At 40.3% G+C, this 25,192-nt stretch overlaps 2 protein-coding genes across 12 annotated transcripts in view; both read right to left on the reverse strand.

The window, feature by feature from the left end:
- npas3 (neuronal PAS domain protein 3) overlaps nt 1–12,624 on the reverse strand; it is a 1,485,068-nt gene extending 1,472,444 nt beyond the window's left edge. For 2 of the 3 annotated variants that reach the window (XM_086003382.1, XM_086003381.1), the window contains exons 1-2: nt 12,097–12,624; nt 7,911–7,949 (exon numbers count right to left, since the gene is read on the reverse strand). In XM_086003382.1, the coding sequence (XP_085859508.1) occupies nt 7,911–7,949; nt 12,097–12,263 (206 nt within the window). In that variant the 5' untranslated portion in view covers nt 12,264–12,624. Of the gene's footprint in view, nt 1–7,910; nt 7,950–8,930; nt 9,050–12,096 lie in introns of those variants that run through there. The other variant, XM_086003383.1, reaches the window with a different exon arrangement.
- A 6,247-nt stretch (nt 12,625–18,871) lies between these two features.
- Nucleotides 18,872–25,192, reverse strand: part of akap6 (A kinase (PRKA) anchor protein 6) — a 508,272-nt gene continuing 501,951 nt past the window's right edge. For 5 of the 9 annotated variants that reach the window (XM_086003387.1, XM_086003384.1, XM_086003390.1 and 2 more), the window contains 3 exons: nt 24,828–24,968; nt 23,340–23,374; nt 18,872–22,443 (listed from right to left, as the gene is read on the reverse strand). In XM_086003387.1, the coding sequence (XP_085859513.1) occupies nt 22,170–22,443; nt 23,340–23,374; nt 24,828–24,968 (450 nt within the window). In that variant the 3' untranslated portion in view covers nt 18,872–22,169. The other 4 variants (XM_086003392.1, XM_086003388.1, XM_086003391.1 and 1 more) reach the window with 4 other exon arrangements.

Consider the following 25,192-nt stretch of genomic DNA (forward strand, 5'->3'; position numbering starts at 1 on the left):
TCAACGGATCATCCTCCGCCATCTCCAGCGTGATCCCACCACCAAACACATCTTCCCCTCACCTCCCCTTTCAGCATTCTGAAGGGACCGCTCCCTCTGCGACACCCTGGTCCACTCCTCCATCACCCTTTCCCGTGCAAGTACAGGAGATGCAACACATGCCCTTTTGCCTCCTCCCTTCCCACTGTCCAGGGCCCCAAACACTCCTTCCAGGTGAAACAGCGATTTACTTGTACTTCTTGCAATTTAGTATACTGTATTCGCTGCTCACGATGCGGTCTCCTCTACATTGGGGAGACCAAACACAGATTGGGTGACCGCTTTCAAGAACACCTCCGTTCAGTCCGTAAGGGTGACCCCGAGCTTCCGGTCGCCTGTCACTTTAATTCTCCGCTCCACTCCCACTCCGACCTCACCGTGCTCGGCCTCTTGCATTGTTCCACTGAAGCTCAACGCAAGCTTGAGGAACAGCCCCTCATCTTTCGATTAGGCACTTTACAGCCTTCTGGACTCAACATAGAGTTCAACAATTTCAGACCATAACCTCTGCCCCTATCCTTTTTTTGCCTGTTATTTTATTTTATTTATTTATTCTCTCTCTCACATGGCAGCTGTCGATCATTCTGCCATTTACACTTCATCTAGAGCCATCTTTTGTTTCTTAACTTGTCCCATTACCATCTCCTTTTGCCTTGCACCATCTCTTAATCTCTTCTGCCTTCCATCCTATCACAGACCTTCCCTTTTGTTCTTTCCTCCCCTCCCCCTTTCCCTGCCCCAAAACTTGCTTAAAATCTGTTACATCTCCAGCTTTTTCCAGTTCTGATGAAGGGTCATTGACCTGAAATGGTAACTCTGTTTCTTTCTCCACAGATGCTGCCTGACCTGCTGAGCATCTCCAGCATTTTCTGTTTTTATTGGATTTGATATATCGGGGGTGGAATGCGGGTATAGCACCGTGGGGGATTCCTGCACTGTGACAGTAGAGGGGGATTTGAGGGGTGGGTTCAATGGTATGATACCTTTTTGAGGGATGTCCTCGGGTCTGGCAACACTGAAAGGGGGACCCTGTGGAATAGACACAGCAGGAGGGAGATCCTGGAATTTTGGAACACTAGGAGATAACAGCGGATCCTGGAGCACTGGAAGGAAGGTTGTGGAATCAGGGAGCACTGGAAGGGATGGTCATGTGGTCTGTAAGCAATGATATGGGGTGAGTTATGGTGGTATTGGAAGGGCATGTCACCAGGAGTGGCATCTCAGAAGTCAGAGGGAAATAGAAGGGATAAGTGGAAATTGGAAGCAAAGTAAGGAGTGCTGGCATCTAGGAGCATTGAGGAAGAGAAACCCTCCACATAGATTACCAAGACCTCGGAGCTGAGTGAGCAACCCCAGGGTACAGGAGTACTAACTGGGTGGGAGGTGGGAAAGCATTTGGGAATTTAGGGAGTGGTCTTGGGCTCTAGGAGCATCAAACAGGTGATTCTGACATTATTGGAGGGATAGCAGTGTTGGCATCTGGGGTCTGGCAGTATTTTGGAGTGGGGTAAGGTGTTGCAGGAGAATGGAGACAGTCAGTCTTCATACAATTCATCCTGCAGGAGTTTTACATTATTTGCAAAGCCGGTTTCCAAGCACCTGAACTGGGAACTGGCTGAAAACACTTCTACTGTATTTGTTAATAGGAGTGGCTTTATTCAGGAAACAGCCAGTTTCCAGCTCAATGCCAGGAAATTGGCTTTTTTGAAGATCCAGATGAGGGAGGGGGCTGATAATGGTGAAGGCAGGAGAGTAACCTGCAGGATGTCAGATCAGGCAAGAGTCCTAATCATGGCAGCTGCAGCAGAAGGGGAGACTTGGAGCAGTTGACTTGCTCTTGGAATGGGGATTTCACAGTGGGGAATGGGCAGCAGCATGAAGAGGCACCAGGATTTTGCATTGGGAGAAAGGCCCAATTAAAACAGCCCTCAACCGGTGTGCGCAGTGAAGAATAACTAACTTTAGACAAAGCTAACCAAACCAGAGACAAGTCCAATGCAAGTTTAAATGCAACAGAAAAGTGTGACAGGTAGGCAAAGAGCACAGGAAATGTGTGCTGCTACACACAAACATAGGAACAGAAGTAGGCCATTCAGCCCCTTAAGCCTGTTCCACCATTCAATTAGATCAGGCCTAATCTGTATCTTAACTCCATCTACCCGCCTTGGTTCCGCATCCCTTAATACCCTTGCCTAACAAAAATCTATCAATCTTAGGTTTAAAATTTTCAATTGACCTAGTCTCAACAGTTTTTTGGGGGAAGAGTTTCAGAATTCTACTACCCCTGAATGACCTAGCTCTAATTTTAAGGTTATGTCCCCTTGTTCTGGACTCCCCCACCAGAAGAAATAGTTTCTCTCTATCTACCCTATAAACTCCTTTAATCATTCTAAACACCTCAATTATAACCCATTAATCTTCGATATTCAAGGGAATATAAAACTAGTCTATGCAACCTGTCATCATAATTTAACCCTTTTGGCCACGGTATCATTCTGGTGAATCTGCAGCCCATGCCCTCCAAGGCCAATATATCCTTTCCGAGATGCGATGCCCAGAACTGAACACAAGACGTATAGTCCCAGAATTTGTTGGGGCGGGTCATCTTGCGGTTTGCCCAGTTAGTTAGACTTTTTCCCTCACGCTTCAACTTGAAAAAAATTTGCACCGCAAATTGCTGCAAATGCAAGCTGACAACGATGCAGCGAGGTCAATGGGGCAACTGGGACCTTGGTGAAAAACGACACCAACAGTCTATCTCCTTAACCAATGAGATTGAAGAATTAAGGAACAGAAATGACAGAGATGGAAATAGGGTGGATTAGAGTCAAATCAGGTACAGAAAGAAAAATGAGAGGGAAAGAGAGATTGGATTAAGAGATTAAAAAAAAGAGACAAAAAGAAGAAAAAAATTTAGAAGTTCAATGTTCAAGTTCAAAACATTTCAAATTAAAAAAATCTCCAACAACAATTTACTACCTGGGCCAGAGAAGTTGTGTGGCTTTGCAGGAAAATAAATCTAGTCATTAAAAGGATCCTTACGCTGTTAAGTACTAGCCTTAACCTTCTGCAACAAGTTTAATTGGTAATTCATGTGCAAATGCAGTAATTTCTTGAAACTCACAGGGAGATTGTCAGCGAGCTGCCATTTTTGCAAGGCTAACGGTAGCGCGGCGCAAACTGTTCAACAATTTGTGGTGATTCGCAACTCACAGGGTTTTACTTCCTTGCCATAAATTGCTGGACGATTTACACAATAATAACAGCATGCGCTTTAAACGTGTATATTGCCAGCCTAATATATACAAATACTTATGGGGACGCATTCGTGTTTCTGACAATTACTCCAATTCCTTCCCGGTTAAGCAATGCCTCAACTTCAAAATTCTTATCCTTGTTTTCAAATCCCTCCATGGCCTCTCCCCTCTCTATCTCTAATCTCCTTCAGCACCACAACCCCCAGAGATATCTGCGCTCCTCTAATTCTGCCCTCTTGATCATCCCTGATTATAATCGCTCAACCATTGGTGGCCGTGCCTTCTGTTGCCTAGGCCCGAAGCTCTGGAATTCCCTGCCTAAACCTCTTCACCTCTCTACCTTTCTTTCCTCCTTTAAGACGCTCCTTAATACCTACCTCTTTGACAAAGCTTTTGGTCACCTGCTCTAATTTCTCCTCGTGACTCGGTGTCAAATTTTGTGTCTTATAATACTCCTGTGAAGCGCCTTGGGACGTTTTACTACGTTAAAGGCACTACCTAAATAGAAGTTGTTGTCTTGTAAATTCAACATTTGTCCAAAAAAAACTTCAGGTCAATATAAACGACATCCAGCCTTTCTATTAGAATGATTACCACATATACCTGCATAATGACAGTCATTGAACTTCTAAAGTTATTCATTGCCAATAAATTGCTTCTAAAGACATTTTAATGTAAAAAAAACTATATAAAACCAAGTTTTATTTATTATACAAGTTGCTCCTGCTGGTTAATACAAGAACTATAGGCTCTTTTACACAATAGGAAGGCAGATACAGTTTTTCCATGGTCAACTTAACTCGCAAATGTGCACGGTCCAAAATTTTAGATGCGAACAGCATTATAAACCTCAGACGACTGCAGTGCTCAGCGCCATTCACAACTCTTCAGATAATGAAGCAGACCATGCCCGCATGCAACAAGACCTGGATGACGTTCAGGCTTGGGCTGATAAATGACAAGTAACATTCGTGCCACAGAAGTGCCAGGCAATGACTATCTCCAACAAGCAAGAGTCTAACCACTGCCCCTTGACATTCAATGGCATTACCATCGCCGAATCACCCACCATCAACATCCTGGGGGTCACCATAGACAAGAAACTTAACTGGACCAGCCACATAAATACTGTGGCAACAAGAGCAGGTCAGAGGCTGGGTATTCTGCAGCGAGTGTCTCACCTCCTGACTCTCTAAAGCCTTTCTACCATCTACAAGGCACAAGTAAGGAGTGTGACGGAATACTCTTCACTTGCCTGGATGAGTGCAGCTCCAACAACACTCAAGAAGCTCAACACCATCCAGGACAAAGCGGCCCGCTTAATTGGCACCCCATCCACCATCTTAAACATTCACTCCCTCCACCACCGTCGTACTGTGGCTGCAGTGTGTCCCATCTACAAGATGCACTGCAGCAACTCGCCAAGGCTTCTTCGGCAGCACCTCCCAAACCCACGACCTCTTCCACTTAGAAGGACAAGGGCAGCAGATGCATGGGAACACCACCACCTCCACGTTCCCCAAGTCACACACCATCCTGACTTAGAAATATATTGCCGATCCTTTATCGTCACTGGGTCAAAATCCTGGAACTCCCTACCTAACAGCACTGTGGGAGTACCTTCACCACACAGACTTCAGCAGTTCAAGGCGGCGGCTCACCACCACCTTCTCGAGGGCAATTAGGGATGGGCAATAATAGCTGGCCTTGCCAGCGATGCCCACATCCCATAAACGAATTAAAGAAAAAAGAAAATGCGAGTCTATCAAAGTACCATTGAATTAAAGCATTCTATTCCTGTAAACATGGAAAGTTCTCTGAACCAGTCTCCCATAGGACTACATGAAGACTGGAACACAGCAATAGTATGTACAAGGGGAAAAGTGTGTCACACAAGGTTAGTCTCCCCAGGATGCAAAAACAAAAAAGTAATATAAAGCTGCCTTGTAAGTGGCACTTTATAACAAAAGCAGCATATGGATGCAAGTCAGTGTATGTTTCACTGAATACTCGCCAAACGAAAAACTCAAATGTGTTGTTTTTTGACCTGTTGTATATTGCTCAAGCATTACATTATTTCCTCAGTGCTTTCAGACAGCATGATGAAACAAAGAAAAACACAAACATGCTTTCTGTAGACTTCTATGAGATCTTTAAAAAAAATCTGCTACACTTGGTGACAACATGAACTAGTTCTGGCTTTGAGTTACAATGGTAAACAGGGTGTAAAACAATTAAGTGAATAGAGGCAACAGGTCTTCACTGGGATCACTTATTTTTAGTTTAACTTTGCTAGATCAATGCGCAAGTTACATTACCACCTAAACAATCTGTAGTGTTGGAACATTTGAGTAATGGTTTATTATCCAATGCAGAATAACTCGAGTATCTGCAATCAGTTCCATGATATATTATTTTTGTTCTTTTTCCACCCCATCAATTTTATTTATTTCCTCTGATTCTCACAGCCCCTTCCAGAGCTGCTCTTGATGCACCTCTCAAGCGTACAAGAGATACTTGAGTCGTCAAGAACAAAAATTCCTGAAAACTTTCCCTACAAAGGAAAGCGCCTTGCCTCTGCTTGGTACCTCCCTCAGACAGCCTTGCTAAGTTAAGAATTTACTGCTTTTGTCTGTTTATTTGGGGTGGGGTTTTTTTCCAATTTACAGAAAAAGTTTATTTTTTCTCTTGCGAAATTAAATGTTGCAAAAATAACTCAGTATCAACTACATCAAAAGATATTGTTTTATGATCATTCGAAACAAATTTAAAATTTAATTTAGATTCAAGTATCGGTGTCCTTTAAAGCAAAAGTACCAGAAAGACAGCATCTCCTTGAATTGTGATTCTTTTAAAAATAGCATTACAAAATGTAAGAAAAATGGCACAAGATTTTTTTTTTTTTTTTTTTTTGAAATGTTGCACTAACCATCCTTTACAGGAGCCAATATTTAATTTGTCTGTGCTTGTATGTTATTTTAACGCTCCTTTGTATATTTTTAAAGCAATGTATGGATAACAATGTTAAACCCTCCTTGTTTCATATTTCCAGCTATGGCTTCACTAATCCTTCAATGACTGCAGTATTGCTGCACCAAAATAAAGTTGCAGTTACAAGTTCCATATTTCTGTTATCCAAAAGTATATAAAAAAAAGTGTATAAAAATAATGACCCAAGATTATGCGTTTTTCCAGGATTCTGTTCTGCAAAAGAATTTGTCAGAAATCTATCACAAATGGTTGACAACTAGCACACATTAAACTGTAAGGGGCATTCTGTATTCAAGGAGGAAAACCAAAATATCCATCATATATTGTACTTTTCATTTTATGATTGTTTTTTAAATTCAAAAAGCAATTTGGCATGAAAGAACACTCACTGATAGAAAATAAACAGTACAACAATCATCTTTGATAAGATCACCAAAAATAAACAATATAATAAGCATATTTGATCAAATCACCAAAACTTTATAGCACAGTTATCATATACTTCCTAACCAAATATGTTGAATTCAAGAATTAAAAATGAAGCTAAATATCCCAAAATAAGTCAGATACAGTAATTTCTTTTAGATGCTCTATGCAAAGGAAATAAAGAACACAAATTCACTTGCTCCTTTAGCTCCTGTGGGTACGAGACCACAATTGAAATATTAAACTATTTGGCTACTAACAGCTCTGTGATCCCAGTCCAGCCCATTTCATTTGGAATAATTGCATCTCCCCAGCCTGATGAGCAGGATCATTCACAGCAGCTTTTAAAATGACAGCATCAGTGCAAAGAAAGAAGAATCTATTAAGAAGCATCAAATTAAATATATCCTCCTACAACTTCTATCAAAATTTCAGACCAAGTGTTATTTAGTTCCACTCTCAAGTCGAGCAGAATAACAAATCACACTCTTTGATTTACCCTCTCAGAATACCAAATGGAGACAGGTGATAAAGAAAGCACTTATGCACAAGCTATGAAGTTTCTCCTCTAAATTAATTCCATCTTGAAGATTCCAATCTCTGATAAATTCCCAGAATGGCATGAAAATATACTCCTGAGCTCCAGTCTGGAAGATTACTACGGCTGTCTTACTATGAATGCACTTACTATAATACTACTTCAGCAGAGAAAAAAGGCACACTTGGAATAGGCAACCTTAAGCTTTACTGTCAACCTGAGGCTTTATCAAAGTCTCAATAAAGCATTAAATAACATATACAATTTATTGAAATTTATATATCAGAGTATCACAATAGGATTTGACAGTGCATTTTAAGTAGCAATATATCAATCACAATATTTTACCACTTTTTTCCATTTGTTTCTCACTTTTTATCTTAGCATAAACAAAAAGCTTTCTGATGGTTTTACCATCTTTTCTCACTCCACGGTGATCATCCCAAGTTTGAACCACAATAAACTACAATTTAAGCTGATCGCATACTTGACTTTTCTGATAATTATGCCATCCCTATTTCAAGCTAGAATGATCTGAAATCACAGTATTTTCAGTCCAAAATGGGGATCTAATTTATCAAATATATGGTATGTTGCATTTGTGATGCTGATTTTTTTTTTGTCTTAAACAAATCCTCCAATAACCATACATTTCATACCTTGGCATGACTGAAGCTTGGTAGCAGAATGAAGGTCCTCTGAATAAAGCAGAAAAAATTAACAGAAAAACTTTTGAGTTCTTCAGAAGGGCTACTGCTAGTACATTGTATGACATTATTTGAATAAATGAATGAATAACCCACTTACACTGCCCTCCTCTTGGAAACCTATGAAATAGCAAAATTCCTTCTCTTCAGCTATGTAATGTACCTCAGTTTCAGAATAAGTTGAAGTATGTAATTCTATCCATCTTAAATTAAAATTGCATGGTTTTAATTTGTCACGGGCCAGTTTTGAAATCTTATTTCTAAATTTGAAAATATGAAATTGAACTACATGTTATTTTGTTTAAACTTTTCCTAGACCTCCAACCCCAAAATAAAAATTTGGGAACATAATTTTAAAAAGTTTAATATTTAAATTCTTGGTAGTTAATATCTATCTTTTTTAGATTCCTGTACATTTATGTTTTCATTTTAGATGTTCCTGTTTAGTTCATATTTTGTTAGCATGTTAATTTTGCGGTTGGTTCACAACTATTTCCTGTTGGTTTATGCAAATGTAATATTAACCCTAGCCTCAGACAGCCCTATTACAATAGCAAGCTCCTGTCAAAGAAAGCTTCTTTCCAGTTTGGCCTACTGAGCACTGAGCCGTAGAGCAATGGTGGCCTCTCTATATATAGTGTCACAGGCCCTGTCTCTGCAATGTAATGAGAAGGAGAGCTTAGGAAATCAAAGAGTGCGCTTGCTTTCTTTCGTATACAGATTAAAGTGGAGCAGGTAAAGCCGTGAATGAGAATGTGGCTCTTTGCAAGGACTGGTCCTGACCCGGGGGGGGGGAGCGGCTTTCAAGCCCGGCCACTTACCCCAGCTCCTGGATACGGCGGGGTGGGGGGGGGGGGGGGGGGGGTGGTCGCGGTGGCACTCGGTAGCTGGCAGGTCAAAGCCAAACTCCCAACAAAGTATCATGGCAACAAAAAATACCCAGAATCACACCACAAAAACAACTGTCGTTACCGTTCACGTCTTGAAGGGTCGTGCTGGAAGCCTTGCTTGGTGGGCGCCATTTTTCTCGTCAGCCGTTACTTTGCTGTTTTTTTTGTTTGATTTTTGTTTTGCTTTTTCTAGCTGCGGCCCGGTGGTGCAGTGGGAAATACACGAATGCTATTTGAGGAAAGCCATTGCGGAGTTACGGTTAAGTCCAGTCCAACTGCCTGGCTCCGGAATTACCAGCCATCAGAGAGAAGTGAGAAGCGCTGTGTACAGAGCACGAGTCAGGCCAACCAGCATGCCAAGAAAAGTAAAGAGAGCCTTGGCTGCACCTCAAATAATCCGAGAAACATTGCATGGCATTAAAGCTGCAAGTGCGAACCCACAAACAGCGATCGGCACCATCACACCACTGCACTTTCCCGGGGAGCCTCGATTCCCATTGCAAGAGATAGTCTTACTGGATCTCTCCGTGCTGTTTCGCTCGCTCTCTTTCCCAGGGACACATTTTACTGTAACTGGTGCAACTACGCCACTCAGTTGCTGTTTCATGTTCACTTTATGGGGAATAGCTGAGATCTGATATACCACCCCATATTGATGAGATCTTATCAACCGGATTTAAAGGCTTTGATTTGACTGTATAATGTTAAAGAGATACGTGACATTTAAAACACTAATCGTCTTATTTAGAAAAAAAATCTATGTAATCTTTCATAATATAAGCCCTATTCAGCCTGGAAATGTCACCTAAGCCTCTTGGCATGCGTCCCAGCGATTATTGCTAGGTTCCAAAGGAACTTAGTTCCTGGCATGTAATTATTATCATTACTTAAACCTTTATTTCCTGTTCTCAGTGATTTACAAAAGCAAACAAAAACAATCGTTTAAATTGGAGGTACCAATGACTACTGTTTTGCAAAATATTTATCTAAAGATGTCCTGCGACATGTTTGGTAACTTGCTTTGACATCACCCTGACACTCCAATTGCTATAAATCTATGTGGGGAGTTGCAGTATGTATTCCATGGAAATGTATCCAAGTATTAATGTACAGCGTTAGTGTTACTCGGGCAAAGCCACGAATGGTTATGTTTTTCTTTAAAATGTGTTAGGTGCATTAGGATTTTTTAATCGCATGCTGTTTCTCAAAACGTAACAGCTATTATGTTAAAATGTTGTCATTCTCACAACGCCAACATTGTTAAAAAGCGACAGAAAGCCGCTATCCCTCTCAATCAATCAGATACTGAAGTAACAAGTTATTCATCGGATAATTGGTAATCTGTGAAGAGTTTGGTAAAATAACGAATAGGACCTGATTTTAAAATTAAGTGTTAATAACTTATGTATTTTTCGATCGTGGGATGTGATCAACATAAACTCATTCGAATCTGTTGCAGCGCAATGCATTTTCACAACTAAAACACGTTTGATTATAGTAATTTTAGAGTAATACATGCATTGGCAGTAGTGCTGCACACAAGTTTTTTAAATAAATATATAACTGGATTTAGTTCAGTGTGAGAGTTTAACATTTACGCCGAGCAAAAACTACACGAGGAAACGGGGGCGGGGGGGGGGGGGGGGGGCGGTGGTAAGGATTTGTTAGTGCATTTTCTAAAGTTCTCTATCGACAATGCATCGACAAAATATCATCGAACTGATTTGCTCACAAATCCACCAAACCTTGTTTTTTTAAAATATTAAAATATGTGCAGACATTGTAATTTTCCTTCTTTTTGAGATCAGCGAAATGGAAGCTAGGTTATTTTCGGAGCCCACGGTGCTATGATATGGGCTTGCTTTCCAGAGAGTACTAATTTTAAGGCTGGCATATTTATATTTATATATTTGAAACAGATAGGAATGTTACACGTTTGTTAGTGTCAAAATAAAGTTACTTTACTACATTTTCTGTTTTATCTGTCTTGTAATTACATTATTTTGTTCCATAAAATAAGCAATCCAATTATTGACAAACTCCTGAATGTTTTTGTAGCTTTTTACTGTCTGATACTGTATCTCCACTGTCACGCGTAAAAATAAGTAACTAAATGCTCTGATACTCAAATGTTCTCCAAACTATTCGGTTAATTTTAAACTTTAAAAGTATATAATCTTTTCTGTACAGAGCATGTTGTTACCTAAAATTTTATAAGCAAAACTTTTTAACCACGAATGTTATTTAACTATCTCCGCAGTATACAACATATCTATTTGAAGCTGTTATCTGCATCTCAACGTTTCCAAATGCTTCGTGTTTACCCACTGGCGAGCTTGTGATTCTGATACAGTCGCTGGTGGCATTTTCATAATTTTTAATGTGGGAATATTTTGTTAATGCATCTATAGCATTAAATGGTATTGTTATATTTTATCGCTTATTAAAATAAGAACATTTAGCTCGGTCCTCAAAAGAAATTGAAGCAATTCAATAACTCTCTCCGAGCACCCCTCCCCCCCAAAAAAATCACAGCAACAGTGAACGAATGTAAAACTTGCGCTTTTGTACTTAATGGGGCAATGTATACAAATGAATTACGGAGATCAATGGATTTGAAAGCAATTGATAATGCTATAAGTCAGTGTTACATGGAATATTGCAGAAATATATAATCAGCTTGATCCAGATTTCTAGTTTTACCCAATAGACGAACTTATTTAAATTATTTTAAAAATTATAGGAAATGGATTTTGACTTCCGTAGTATTTTGTTTGGTATATCTTCCTGAGTGTTTGCTTTTCTTATCCTCAATTGATGAACTGGGGCATATTTACAAACGCTTTCATTTTTCCACTCCTTATAAATATGACTCTTTTCTCACGTAATCAATGTTTACAGAAGTGTCCGCGCTTCCTCCGGCTGCAAGCCGCCAAATGCACAACCCGCTTCTACCACATGTTGGTAGTAAAATATTTCAAAATTAACTTTCGTGCATGGCTTATTATGGAAACATGCGACTATCAATTTAATCAAAGGCGATCGTGATAAAACACGATGATTTCCCCATCCCATGCAGAGGTGATAACAAACATTCCTGCAAACATTAGGGAGGGAGGGAGAAAAGGTGAAGAAAGTGGGAGATTGGGCGGGATGTGTGCGTTTTGAGCAGCTGAAGACTTGCTGCGTGCTGTGAGACTATGACAGTGTGAAGATATCTCCCTGACTGGAGGCAGCAAGACACTTACCGCTGTTGGTAGGATGTGAGCCCCACGTTCTGGGGCGTCCCATTAGCAGCTGCGGCGGCGGCGGCAGCAGCAGTCCTTCCCACTCCAGGTGCAGCAGTAACCGCGCCGCCTCCTCCACCAGTTGCTGCCGTTACTTGTACGCTGAAATCCGGGAAAATTCTGATCATCCCCGCGCTAGGATCACCAACGACCAGCTCCACGGTTGCGTCTTACTGAACTGCAATTTCCCCTTGAGCAGTGAACTGAACTTCAATCCCATTAGTGATAACTTCCACGCCGTGAGGGTGGGCTGCCCTTTATCTCTTCCTTATTTATTTCCTTCCTATTGAAGTACTGCAGACAACTAGACAGAGGGGGACGGCATGCTGAGTCCGGCGCTAAGAGAAAGAGGGAGGGGGGCAGAGGGGGGGGGTACGGCTATCAAACTTGCTGCAATTTGCCCGGAGAAAGTGAAGACCAACTTGCCCCTTAACTGGAGCCAAGCAGCTCGCCGCTGGTTCGCTGACACTTAATAGCAATTCTGGCGCGCGGCGTTTCGCAGCCAATCGCAGCGCTCGCTGGACCTCGCGCCCACCCCCTCCGGGGGCGGAGGGAGGGGGCGGGGCCGAGCGCGAGGACGCGCGCGTGGCCCGTAGTTGCCGACCGTTAGCTCTGGAACGTTAGGGAGAGCTGCTCGAGCCGGGACGGGTGGCACGAGCCGGGACTCTGCGCCATGAAAGCCCACGTTAATAACTATTCTCATTTCCCTTCATGGAAAAGCCGTTCCTCACAGAGTCTGGTCTGGCACCTGGTGCACAGATAACCGATGTTGAAATGTTTTTTTAACATTTAAAAAAATATATATATAAAGTGAATGATTTGTTTCTTTTTACTGTCCAGAGCCAAGTATTCAAACTGTGTTGAGGTGTTTGCCCGCACCGTCACGCCTGACATGAAATGGAGCGGGTGTTTTCCGCTGCCGCGATCGCCTGGTGACCGACCCGCGGGCGGCAGTGCGTGCGCCCGCTGGCTGTCAGTCAGTCAAAGCAGCGCGCGCTCGTGGTGTCTGCACAGCCGCCACCTGTAAGACCTGAACTGGACTCTTCGAAACACCTATTGCACTATAAATACTTTCTGGCGCTCCCTCAATACCACATAATGCATTATTGGAGAGTGCATTTTTGTTTGGTTAAGATTGTAGCTACAGAGATTTAACAACTGGACGAGTTCACAATAATCTAAAACTGTCATAGCCTTGTTAAATAATACGCACTGCACGGGCCGATTGTGTGGCTGTCATAATCGTCCCAATCTGTTTTGCAAACGCCTTCAAAATCCTGAAAGAATGCGGATTAACTTTGTGTGGCCGGTCACTGGTTTGTAGTTTAGGAAATTAAACAATTCATAGGCGAGCTCCAGGGACGGGTTATCAGTGGCACGCGCCTCTATCTGATCACTGAATGGTTTTATTAGGAAGTTTGGCGGCTGTCACCGTTCCCATCCTTCATCACTCGCTGCGGCCAAACCTTGGCTGTTCCCGCCTGCGCTGCGCGATACTTTCCGAGCAGCGTGCAGTGTCAACCGAGGAGTGCCATCGCTTTGCACTCAGATATGTGGCTGTGCTTATCACACTCAATAAATGTTTCCTATTTGCCTCATACGCCGGGAGCGCGCATTGGGCATTTCAACGAATTGGAAAACTTTCAAAGATCTATTTCCGACAAACTTCCTTTCAAAGTATATTATTGCATGCTACCTGAAATATCGCACATCGTCGTGCGTCTGATTTGCAATTTAATCGGTATACCGACCCTTTCCCACCCACGACAATGCTAACACCTGTACTAACAGCGGCTCTTCACTTTCTCCTCTTGGAAACTCCGAGGTTGGTGCCTGCAGAAAACTTCGATATGTTTCGCGTATTGCAGCCTTGGTATTTTTTCTCTCTGAGGTAGCGGGTATGTCACTTTCACTGAAAGTACAATTGTATTCAATTCTCAGAAACTTTAAAACGGGCTGCAAGTAAACACAATCTAAAGACCGCATAGGTAGTTAAAGAAATACGACTTTCAGACATTCTACGCGAGACACCTTAGTTGACAGACGAGCTCAGTTTAATTCCAAAAATAATTTATGTGCTCTAGTGTTAATTTTTCAACACATTTTTATTTGTAAGGGGTAACGACCACCAGGTATCGTTGTTTATATTACTCACATTGAGTCTTCTACAGCACTTCTCTTAAAACATAACAGATGGAAAGAGGCAAAGCTGCGAGTCCAACGCAGAAAGTGTCTGTTTTAAATAAGATCGGTACCCCACAGCACCATATACAAAAATGTTTTGATTGTTCTGTTGATGTAAGTGCAAGAAAACGAAATTATACTTGCGCGAGTACAAATCCGTTTAATCCATTCTAACGTTTGGTGTCTGGGAGTAGAGTCTAAACTATTAACACAAAATATATTAGCACACGGACCGAACGAGGACAGCCGAATGTTCAATAGGATCGAGACAGACCTCAGGCGAATAGGAAATGCTGGTAATAATGGTGTGTTTGCAGCATTAAAAATAATTGTCATTTTGGTTTGAGTTCGTGCAGGAATTGAAAGTAACAAAACCGTTTGAATGATCGGTTACGGTCGATGCACGTGAAAGCATGCACCCTATAAAATGTTATTTCATTTATTTCTGTATTTTAAATTATTGCAAATTATTTTGACGTTTGGACTGGATCTTCCGATTGTTTGTACCCGTCTCTCCTCGCAGCAGAAGATGGGATGATTATGAGCACAATGAGCGCAACACTGCAAGTTGCAGGCGTACGATGGTTTCGTCAAATCAGATACAAAACAGTCTCCATTTCATTAAAATTATTATTTTGTATTGGGGTTTAGTAGCACTAAATAGTACAAATATTTTCTGAAGATACTGGGGAGAAAAAGGTTAGCGGCGTCCCGCTAATGCAGTCCATCGCGATCAGCGTCGCTGTGGAAATGGGAGCAGGAGTGCATGGAGTTTGTGTGCCTTTACTATCCTTGTGTTTTACCATACCGCCACACTTATGACAAACTCAACTTTTGGTTCCCAAGAGCATTCACTGTTACTGTTGCTAAGTGAAAGGGCGAAATAAAGGATCTTCACTCCACAGTCTAGTTTACACAATCAACTCTTTGTATACTGTTTTTATTTAATAGAAATGTCGCCTCCCATCTTTCCAAATTGCTACCTTGGTTATGAAGATTCAGTTTACAATTCTGTTCCCATTCTTATACATTAACGATTTAGACTTTGGAATCAAAAACACAATTTCTAAATTTACAGATGACACCAAATTGGGGGTGGGGGGAGGATAGTCAATACTGAGGAGTTACAGGAGGACATTAATAAACTTGCAGAATGGACATATAATTGGCAAATGAAGTTCAACACAGATAAATGTAAGGTATTACATTTTGGTAGGAAGAATGAGGAGGTCATTTATTACTTGGAGGGTGCGAGTCTAGGTGGAGTAGGGGAACAAAGGGATCTCGGAGCACAAATACACAAATCATTAAAAGTTGCGACACAGGCCATAAAAATATCAAACCAAGCACTAGGGTTTATTTCTAGAGGGATAGAATTGAAAAGTAGGGAAGTTATGCTAAACCTCTATCGAACCTTGGTTACACCACAGTTCTGGTCGCCATATTATAAAAAGGATATAGAGGCACTGGAGAGGGTGCAGAGAAGATTTATAAGGATGATACCAGAAATGTGAGGGTATACATATCAGGAAAGGATGAACAGGCTGGGTCTCTTTTCTCTTGAAAAAAGGCTGAGGGGTGACCTAATAGAGGTCTTTAAAATTATGAAAGGTTTTGATAGAGTGGATACAGAGTGTTTCCACTTGTGGGGAAGAGCATAACTAGAGGCCATCAATATAAGATAGTCACCAAGAAATCCAATAGGGAATTCAGAAGAAACTTCTTTACCCAAAGAGTGCTGAGAATGTGGAACTCGCTACCACAGGGAGTGGTTAAACAGAATAGTGTCGATGCATTTAAGGGGAGGCTGGACAAGCATATGAGGGAGAAAGGAATAGAAGGTTATGTTGATAGATTTAGATGAGGAAAAACGGGAGGAAGGTCGAGTGGAGCACAAACGCCGGCATGGACTGGTTGGGCCGAATGGCCTGTTTCTGTGCTGTATATCCTATGTAATCCATCAACGAAGGAGTAGTTGGCAGTCATCACCTTAACAATCCATCCCATTCACAGAGGTGTTGACACATCATACTGTTTCGTTGGAACTGACTGCTCCCTTGGTGGGTCGTCTAGTGTATGGTGCATCATTGTGATGTTTAGGTGGAAAGAGGAAACTGGATTTAACATGGCCTACCAGTTTAAGGTCACTTCTGAGGCAAATAATGTGGAGAGATGAGCCAAATAGGCACATCCTGAGACCAATTAAAGGCTAATTGTTGGGAGGAATTCTGAAGCTTGGCAGCTGCTTGTAAATTCCCAGCTCCTGGCCTTGGAGAGAAGCTAGGTTATCACAGTCAGAAGATCAGCTACAAATGGCTGTCTTTCTTTTTTTAATATACTTTTGATACTTTGAAGTGTGGTGGAGGTGCGCTAGATGCAAGACTCTGAGATGTAAAGAACAATTTTGCAACTGTGTGCTATTAGCAGGACGCCTCACCCACCAACCACACATAGCAGGAAATTGCAGTCACACTCCCCAAGATGTTCTGTACTTTAATTTTAATGAATTGAAAACATTATACATTGCACCCATAATTTCCTTATATGTGCAGCCGACAGTTAGGACTCCCCACCTATTGCATTCATAAAATGGACCCTATAGTATAATGGGTAGTGATAATGAGTAGAAACTATAGGTGAGCCAATTGTGAATGGCTTTGCATAGTAAGTGAAAGACAGGCTCTTACCAATATAAGCCCTTTAAAAAGTCAAATAGTTTCAAAGAATTGTTATTAACATTCATATCATTTTTTCTTTTATTCCATCCATTCTGTTGATTTTGCAATATTTTTGTTCAACTCTTGATTGCTTCAATGAGCTACTGAAGATAACAGTGTCAAAGGATTGTATCAACAATAGAAATGTACACATTAATGTAAAGGTGATTCACTATCAACTGTTTGTTAATTCATCTTCCTCACTTTGATTACCTCCATAACTTTCCCAAACCAAGAAGCCCTAATCATGTCATCAGCACTTACTGTTTAAAGAAAAATACTCAAAAAGCACATGGAATATTAGGATTCACCTAAGTAGCAATGTCAATTAAAATATTCTTGTGGTTACAATCCCAAATATATTACATTTTAAAAGTTGGCTCAAGCTAGTTATAACTTTCAAGTCAATTACAAAACTGTAAAATTAACACTGGGGCACATCAATTATTATTTTGGTTTTAAATTTGGACCCTGTAAATGTTGGCATTGACATTGACAACAGCAGCTATGCTCCTCTACAAAAATGAAAGCACTAGAAAGTACAATTCAGCTTTAAAATCTTAAAAATCAAATATGAAATCTCTTCATTTTGGTATATTAATCACTTTTTGGTAAATATATTAAACATAGATATCCTTATTTATAAGCATGGAGCAGGCATCTAAAAAGCAAGTAAAATTTAAGTAGATGGGACTTTTGTATGTCTTGTTTAAGGGAATTAATTTGGGTATAATAAGAGACCTGTGTAATTACTTTGTCTTATAATTTTATTGAAAACTTTTAGGTTGTCTTATCTTCCATTGAAAAATGAAGATTCTACAAAGCCACCACTGAGTTCAATACTGTTTTTTTTTACAGCATCTGCATTGCATAGTGAAATGTAGCATCAATTTTCAATTGACATTTTTAAAGTTTTAAGTCATGAAGTTAATGCTTTAATTGGTTGCGTGAGAAATAGTGTAATGACTTTATATTAAGAGCATTACAAAAATAATTATTTAAATGGAATCTCAGTTCTGGGCATCACCAATATAGAAGTTATAGGGGGTGAAAGTGAAACTGGTCAGCAGTCTGTTATTCAGTTATCATAGATTATTATTTTGATTCATTTTTTTTGGGATAAATGGCATAACACATAATGAGGCCTCCTCAATTTGAAGCAGTCATTTTGTTGCACAAAATATATGCTTGAAGCATAGATAGTCATTGTGGCACCAATATATCAATTTGTGCATATATTTTGCAGGTGGCCATGGCTACCTTTCAATCATTTATTTTGTTAACTCATATTTACACTTCTGAGTCTAATAAGAAATAACTTCAAGTGGTAGACTGTAATTCTAAATCATTTTTTCTCCCTAATTGATCCTTGGATCACAAATCATTGAATTTTTCTGCTAAGTGTATGGAATTCCTCCTTATTCCGCAGATAAGGATGAAATAAAAAAGGCAGTATGGTACATAAATGTGAGTAGAGTGACAGTATCGCAACATCTCAAAACATCTCAAGCATAGAAAATATTGTTTATTAATTTAGACACCTTTATCTGGTGTGATTCATGCATTCTACTTTATAATGTTAAAAAAGCTTAATAAAACAAATATTCATAAAAGTGTTAATCCATATCAGTTACATCATTCATTGACAGTTATATCACTTATTGACACATTAATGTAAATTTCCTGAGATATATTAGGAATATCTGATGGAGAAATCCTACAGATGGGTTTTATCGCATGCATGTAGTGGAATAAAACCCATACACAACTGTTTGCTATGCACTATTCCCTTTATAGCACAGGCAGTAAGAAAATATAGACATTGTTTTCTTGAATAAAGCTCAACATTTCTTTAATACTTAGAGTGAGGACAACTTTTGACACAAGATGATATGATTCAGATCATAAGAATCTGCAGAACAAGATAAAACAATAAAGTCCATTTTATCTATATAAATGATAAAAATAACACCCTTAGCCTTGTACAGCATGCTCCCCAGACTGCTAGGAAGGGACATAACAACCCCCCTGCCTTTTTATGGCCCTCTCATACTGCCCAGACATTTTTAAGATTGGTTCACAACCTAACTTCCAAATCTTTTATTTTGTGCTTTTCTTCTTTCAGTCTATAGCTATTCATCTTTTAATCAAAATTAAATGCTATGCACAGCTATATGGATTACTTTGCATTTATCCAAATTAAACACTAGTTGACAATTAGTAAGTCCATTTCTGAGCCTATCCAGATCCCTATGAGTATCTTTCTGCAGTTACATATTTTGCTATTCTGTACAATTTTGTGACATCAGACAACTTGTAAATAATGGTTTTTATCTTTTCACCTAGTTTGTTGTGGAAAGTAACAGTGTGATCCCTGAGAATCATCACTAGTCACTTCACCGTGGAACTTGCTATCACATGGAGTAGTTGAGGTGAATAATATAGATGTATTTAAGGGGGCGCTAGATAAGTACATGAGTGAGAAAGGAATAGAAGGGTATGTTGATAGGTTGAGATGAGTTAAGGTGGGAAGAGGCTCATGTGGAGCATAAACATCAGCATAGACCTGTTGGGCCAAATGACCTATTTCTGTGCTGTAAATACTATGTAATACTATGTAATGTAATACCCTGGTTTGAAGTACCCTCCATACTGTACTGTAGTTTTATTTCACATTTCTACTTTTTCTAATTCTGTAAGTTATTACCTCCTCTACCTGTGAGGTGTTTTACTAAATTGTTTTGAAAGTCAAGTTATATATGAATTGGATGGTCCCTCATCTATTAATTTAGGCACATCTTCAAGAAAGTCATATGTAGTGTCAATTTAACTAATCTAAAATATCCAGCATCTGTGCCACTTTGAAGTCTTCAAGTATCTCCCTTATAGTACATATTTCTGGCAAGAATCCCCTACTTCGCCACTTACTTCCTTATTATTTACTATGACACCTTAGAGCATATGGTCAATGGATTCAGTGTTAGGATAGTTCCCAAAAACTTCAAATTCTATATTAGATATTAAATTTTTTGCATTCCATGCCTGCAGAGATAGTTTGCAAATTAACTAATATTTATTTCATTTAATTAGGTGCAAACTTTAAATGGGAGTGTGAAATGGGGCATTGTTTGGAATGTAGAATGCCTAAACTTTATTTGATTGAACATTTATTTTTGTTGCATTCTCTGAAGAAATTGACAGTATGTTCGAATATCTCTTGTATAGGAATGATAGATTTTTTTTTTTAAACTTGTTATTTGAACTTTCCAGTTCCAAGTGCACAACCAGTATGGAATAATATGTCATTAATTTTCTGTGGAGTTGTGAACATGCCAATTACATCTTAACATAGTTGCAAAAATCTTTATCACAAACTATCCTCCACAGATCATCTAAACCTAACTAAAATAAAAGGCAAGTTAATTACAATCAGTGCATCTTTTTTGGACCTATATAGGTCCAGCAGCCCACACAAAATGGGCATAAAGAGGCAACTGGCTGGCTGGCTTTGGACAGATAACATTTCTGGGCCTGGAGGTTGCTTGCTGGCACCAAGGTTAAGTCGTGGTGGGGATTGGGGCCATTTTGAGGGTGGGAAAGGGGGAGCCCGTGGCAGCAGAGGCCCAGACTTTCCTTGTGGAGCTCGGTGGAACACTCCTACTCCTCCTGGCCCCACAAAGGAAAGTTGTTGCCTTGCCTTTGAGGGTCTCCTCTTCCTTCTCTACTCAGTAGACCATTCAAATGTCTGCAGAGTTCTATGGACCTCATTGAACCCCGCTTAGCATATTAATGAGGCTCCCGCCTGAGTCAAGCAGGCATCTCAGCCGCCTAAGTAAAGGGCCCAGTTATGATAGCGATGGGTGGGAATTGAGCAGGAATGGGGTGGTTCTTTGCACAGCTATTTTAACTGCGTGCCCACCTTATTCCCACTGGGTGGGGTGGGTTAAAATTTTGCCCTCTAATTCTGATGTTAACATTAATCCTTGCTAATATGTAAAGCCTAGGAATATCATGATCTATTGTGATTCATGATTTTCCTCCCTCTTTAGGATGTCACAGCCTATGGTTTTGTGTGTTGTATGAGACAGTTGGAGGTTTATGGGAATCGGGGAGTGATGTCATGTCAGTCTCTGTTGTTTCATGGTTTTTAATTGTGGCGTAGCTTAAATAATTTATATTTCTGCAAAATATTTTTAATATAAACTCTAACACTATGTTTTATACTAAAAATGTAAAAACTTATTAACTTTCATTCTGCAGGAAAGGTTGCCTCTTTGAAAACCAATAACTCAGTCCACTTTGTTGTCTGATAAATTAATTTTTATTTGCCAACTTTAATTTACCCATGCAATCTAACAGCTTAAGGCTTAATATTTTCCACATCACTGGACACATTAACACAATACAAGAAAGCATTGTATATCATCATACATGAATGTTAGCATTTTCTTGTACATATGTACAGAAATTATACACACAGCATAACCTTGCTACCACATCTCTTTAAGCCAACTTTTTAACTGGGAAAAGCAGCTTTTTAACAAAAAGATTCAGAAATACAGCAAGGCACACATTGTTAAAACATTTCTTCTCTTCCCCTTCTTAAGAGGCAGAAATAACAAAACTTGACCGTGTACCGAACTGAAATACCTATAATTGCAATATACAGCACAATAAGGTTGTTTTATAAGTTCCAGGGTTGCATAGATTGGATCTATGTATTCTACGTTGGTGTTGGTTTAACATTACTTACACTAAATGTACCAATATATGATAATCGAGACTCAACATAGACTTCAAATTAACTCCTGTTATAAATATTATGCTACTTGCCATATATTAAAGTTAAATAGTCAAATAATATTCATGGCTCCTCTTGTTGGATTTAGCACATTTAACATAACAAGGCCCACTTTTTTGTGTATGTGTGTGTTTTCTGACAGACGAGTGTTTGTTGAGATGAATACATTCTCCCATAAAATCCAAACATTACTCCAGTAACCTAATATGTGAAATGCCATTACAGGAATTGACACAAAATTACACCTTCATACCTTTGCAAATGCTGTAGTATTCCCTTAGATATCAAAAAGTGCCTATACCACAAGAAGGAGGACATTTATAAACTGTAGATCAGAACGGAGGAGGTCCTTGGAGGTAGCTTAGGGCAGGAGTCCATGAAGAAGAAAAATGCCGGACTTTGCTGCAATCTGTTGGTATTACCAACAAGGGAGTAACAGCAACTGCCATACACAGGATCAGCAGAAGCAACCAGATTACTACACCTGCATGAAAAACTCGCATTTGGAAGGAGCTTGTCTTCACTAAGGAAGAGGATGGTTCAATTAGATTAGAGGCTACCTTGGGAATAGGTGGGCAAAAATGGAGCAAGGATACAGCCAGATTTCTGGAGGAAAAGAAAGACAAATATATGTTGTAGTCAGTATCAATACAAAGTGACAAAGTGTCAACATTCTATACAGGTAATGTTACAACTGCTCTAATAAAAATGTGACATTGTTTACTAGAACTAAAGTTTACCAATGGACAACTACTTGAGCTGTTTCTAAACATGTATGCCAAATAAAAATATTTACAGTATGAGAGAAACATTCTCAACCGCCAAAAAGCTAATCACACTAACAGCTATACTGTAAAATAAATTACAATGGTATTAAATCATTGTTGGGCTTTTATAAATTTTTAATAACAGCTTCACTAGAGGAGGTAAACTATCATGTGTGACCTTTCCTTTCTTGCTGCTTTCATCCTCATCTGTGATCTTCAATATGCAGACAACACCCTCAGGTACATATGTCAATATGCAAACAACATTGATTGAAGCAAAGCCCAGTGATAATAATGGATACATAAAGCAGCAATCATTGGGCTCCACGTGAATATAAAAACCTGAAGTCATGAAAATATCTGTAAAGCAAGGAGCCTAAAATGGTGCAGTCAAATGCATTCACTACAGATATTCTTAAAACTAATTCTTTCCAAATCTATTCTGTTATATATATATTTTAAACTTCAGGTTTTTCCTATATCTGGCAGCATGAAAGCAATAACATCTGGCCAGCCATAGGGTTCGATTTCCACAGTGAGGAGTCAGTCTGGGATAATTAAACCATGCAGCAAAGAGCAGGAGCTTGTGATGAGGATTATGAAGAAATGACTGTCAGAATACAGCTGAAGAGATTAACGTAATGCGCATCCCTTCTACAGCTTCTAGGAGGCACTCCAGACATGCATTTATTCACCTTCCAAATTAGGCAGAAATATCTCGATCTAGCTAGTTACCTTTGCCTTTGATCTTGCTTTGTTGCTACTGACCTCTACATTTATATAGAAACATGACAAGTAAAAGAAAGAGAAGAGCAGTAAGCATTGAATCCAGAAAGTAACAAGTGATACAGGAAGTTGTTTACAAAGGCCCAGAAATTCGGTTTTGGCGCAGCGAGGGCTTTAGCGCCGGAAGTTAGTGCCGGCGCTAAGTCCCCCTGCGCGCGCCAAAAATTCAGTAGCGCTGCGCCCAAACGGCTGCCGGCGCTACTGAGGGGTCTCAGCGCCTCAAAACTGGCGCCACGCGCCGCATTGCGGCGCTATTCCGGCGCTGCGGCGCCCGCTGCGGTGCGGCAGGCTCGGGAAGTGCAGGCCTCCTCCTTCCGTTAAGGAGGAGCTGCCTGCACCCGGCCGCGGCCCGCGATAATCTTTTTAAAAATGAGCCCGGCACCTCGGACAAGTGCTGGGCTTGCTTCTGTTCCGGGGGGGGGGGGGGGCGGAAGTCCGGGGAGGGAGCTGCGGCCAGGCGGCCGGCGGGAAAGCGGCCGGCCGCCGCAGGGCCTTTAATGCGCCGGCACAAAGTTCTGTAAGGCACCTCTGCCAGAACGTTGCTTGCGGCTGCCACGGGCGAGGTGGCCGCAACTCAATTTCCAAGTTCGGGCGGGTTACCATGGCAACCGGGACGCTGCGCACACCGATGACGTCATCGGTGCCGGCGCAGCGCTACCGGCCTAACGCCGATTTAGGGCCCCTGTCAATTTCTTAACTGGCCATAACTTCGGCGCTAGGCCCTCTAGCGCCTCAAAAGCGGCGCTAAGGCCAGTGAATTTCTAGGCCAAAGACTATTGTATGCACTTCAGTGCATTAACTATATTTTTGTCAAAATAAATGATGCCAAAGGCAATTATTTATAAAGGGAATTTGAGCTAATTACAGAATTCAAGACAAAGGTATTACAAAACATATTCAGCTTGATGTGCAAGCAGAATACTTCCTGGACAGAACGTTTGATAGATTTTGTTTTCTGTTGTCTATTAATAGCTTTGCGGGCAATTGCAATGAATAGGTGGCAGTTACACAGCAGATGCAGGTTATTGCTTAAATTTCAAGCCAGTTTATGGAGTAGGAGGCATGTGACTGATGAGTTGTATGTTGCAGCCCCAAAAACCTTCAAACTGGAATGCACCAAGGTAGCTGCAGAGGAGGCAAGCCTATCAAGAAAAGAGGAGCAATGGAAGGTTTCTAAAGTATTGTGATCTTATTCTGCGTTTTGCAAAATTATCAATGAAAAGATCTAGTCTAAGCTAGGGTAGATCATAATCCAACAATTCCACAATATAAATTGCCCCTTTTAGATCTAGCTTTTACAAACACAATAACATTGAAACAATCCTTAGTTTGCTATAATTAAACAGTTTTTGCTTTCTAAGGGCTAGTCCAGTGGATGTTAATCAAATGAATATTTACACCTATGAAAAGAATGCTTATTTGACTCACATCCTATACCTTGGGTACAGATCTTGCAGCATGAGAGTCACATGGAAGTTCGCTGTGGTGGGATACACAAGCCGCAGGTTTGGCATCAGTGGTTCTGCTCTTTTGAGCTTTCCTGAAATTCCCTGTTATATATTTTGGTGAGCTAGGGATCTGCAAATCAGAAAAATTGTTTTCATTTTATTTATTAGCAGTTTTTGCTCAAGTCCCACTTACATCTAGTAAATATAAAACACACCATGTGATTAAGCCATGCCGCATCAAGAGAATCATCGTAAATCTACTCTACACATGATTTGTATTCTGGCAGTCTTCTTGAAATTTCAGATGTCATAGCATTTACCATGACTATCCAAATCTTATTTTTTAAGTAACAA

Source organism: Somniosus microcephalus, chromosome 12 (assembly GCF_052327205.1).
Source record: "Somniosus microcephalus isolate GS21.2 chromosome 12, FLI_Smic_1.0, whole genome shotgun sequence".
NCBI lineage: Eukaryota > Metazoa > Chordata > Chondrichthyes > Squaliformes > Somniosidae > Somniosus > Somniosus microcephalus.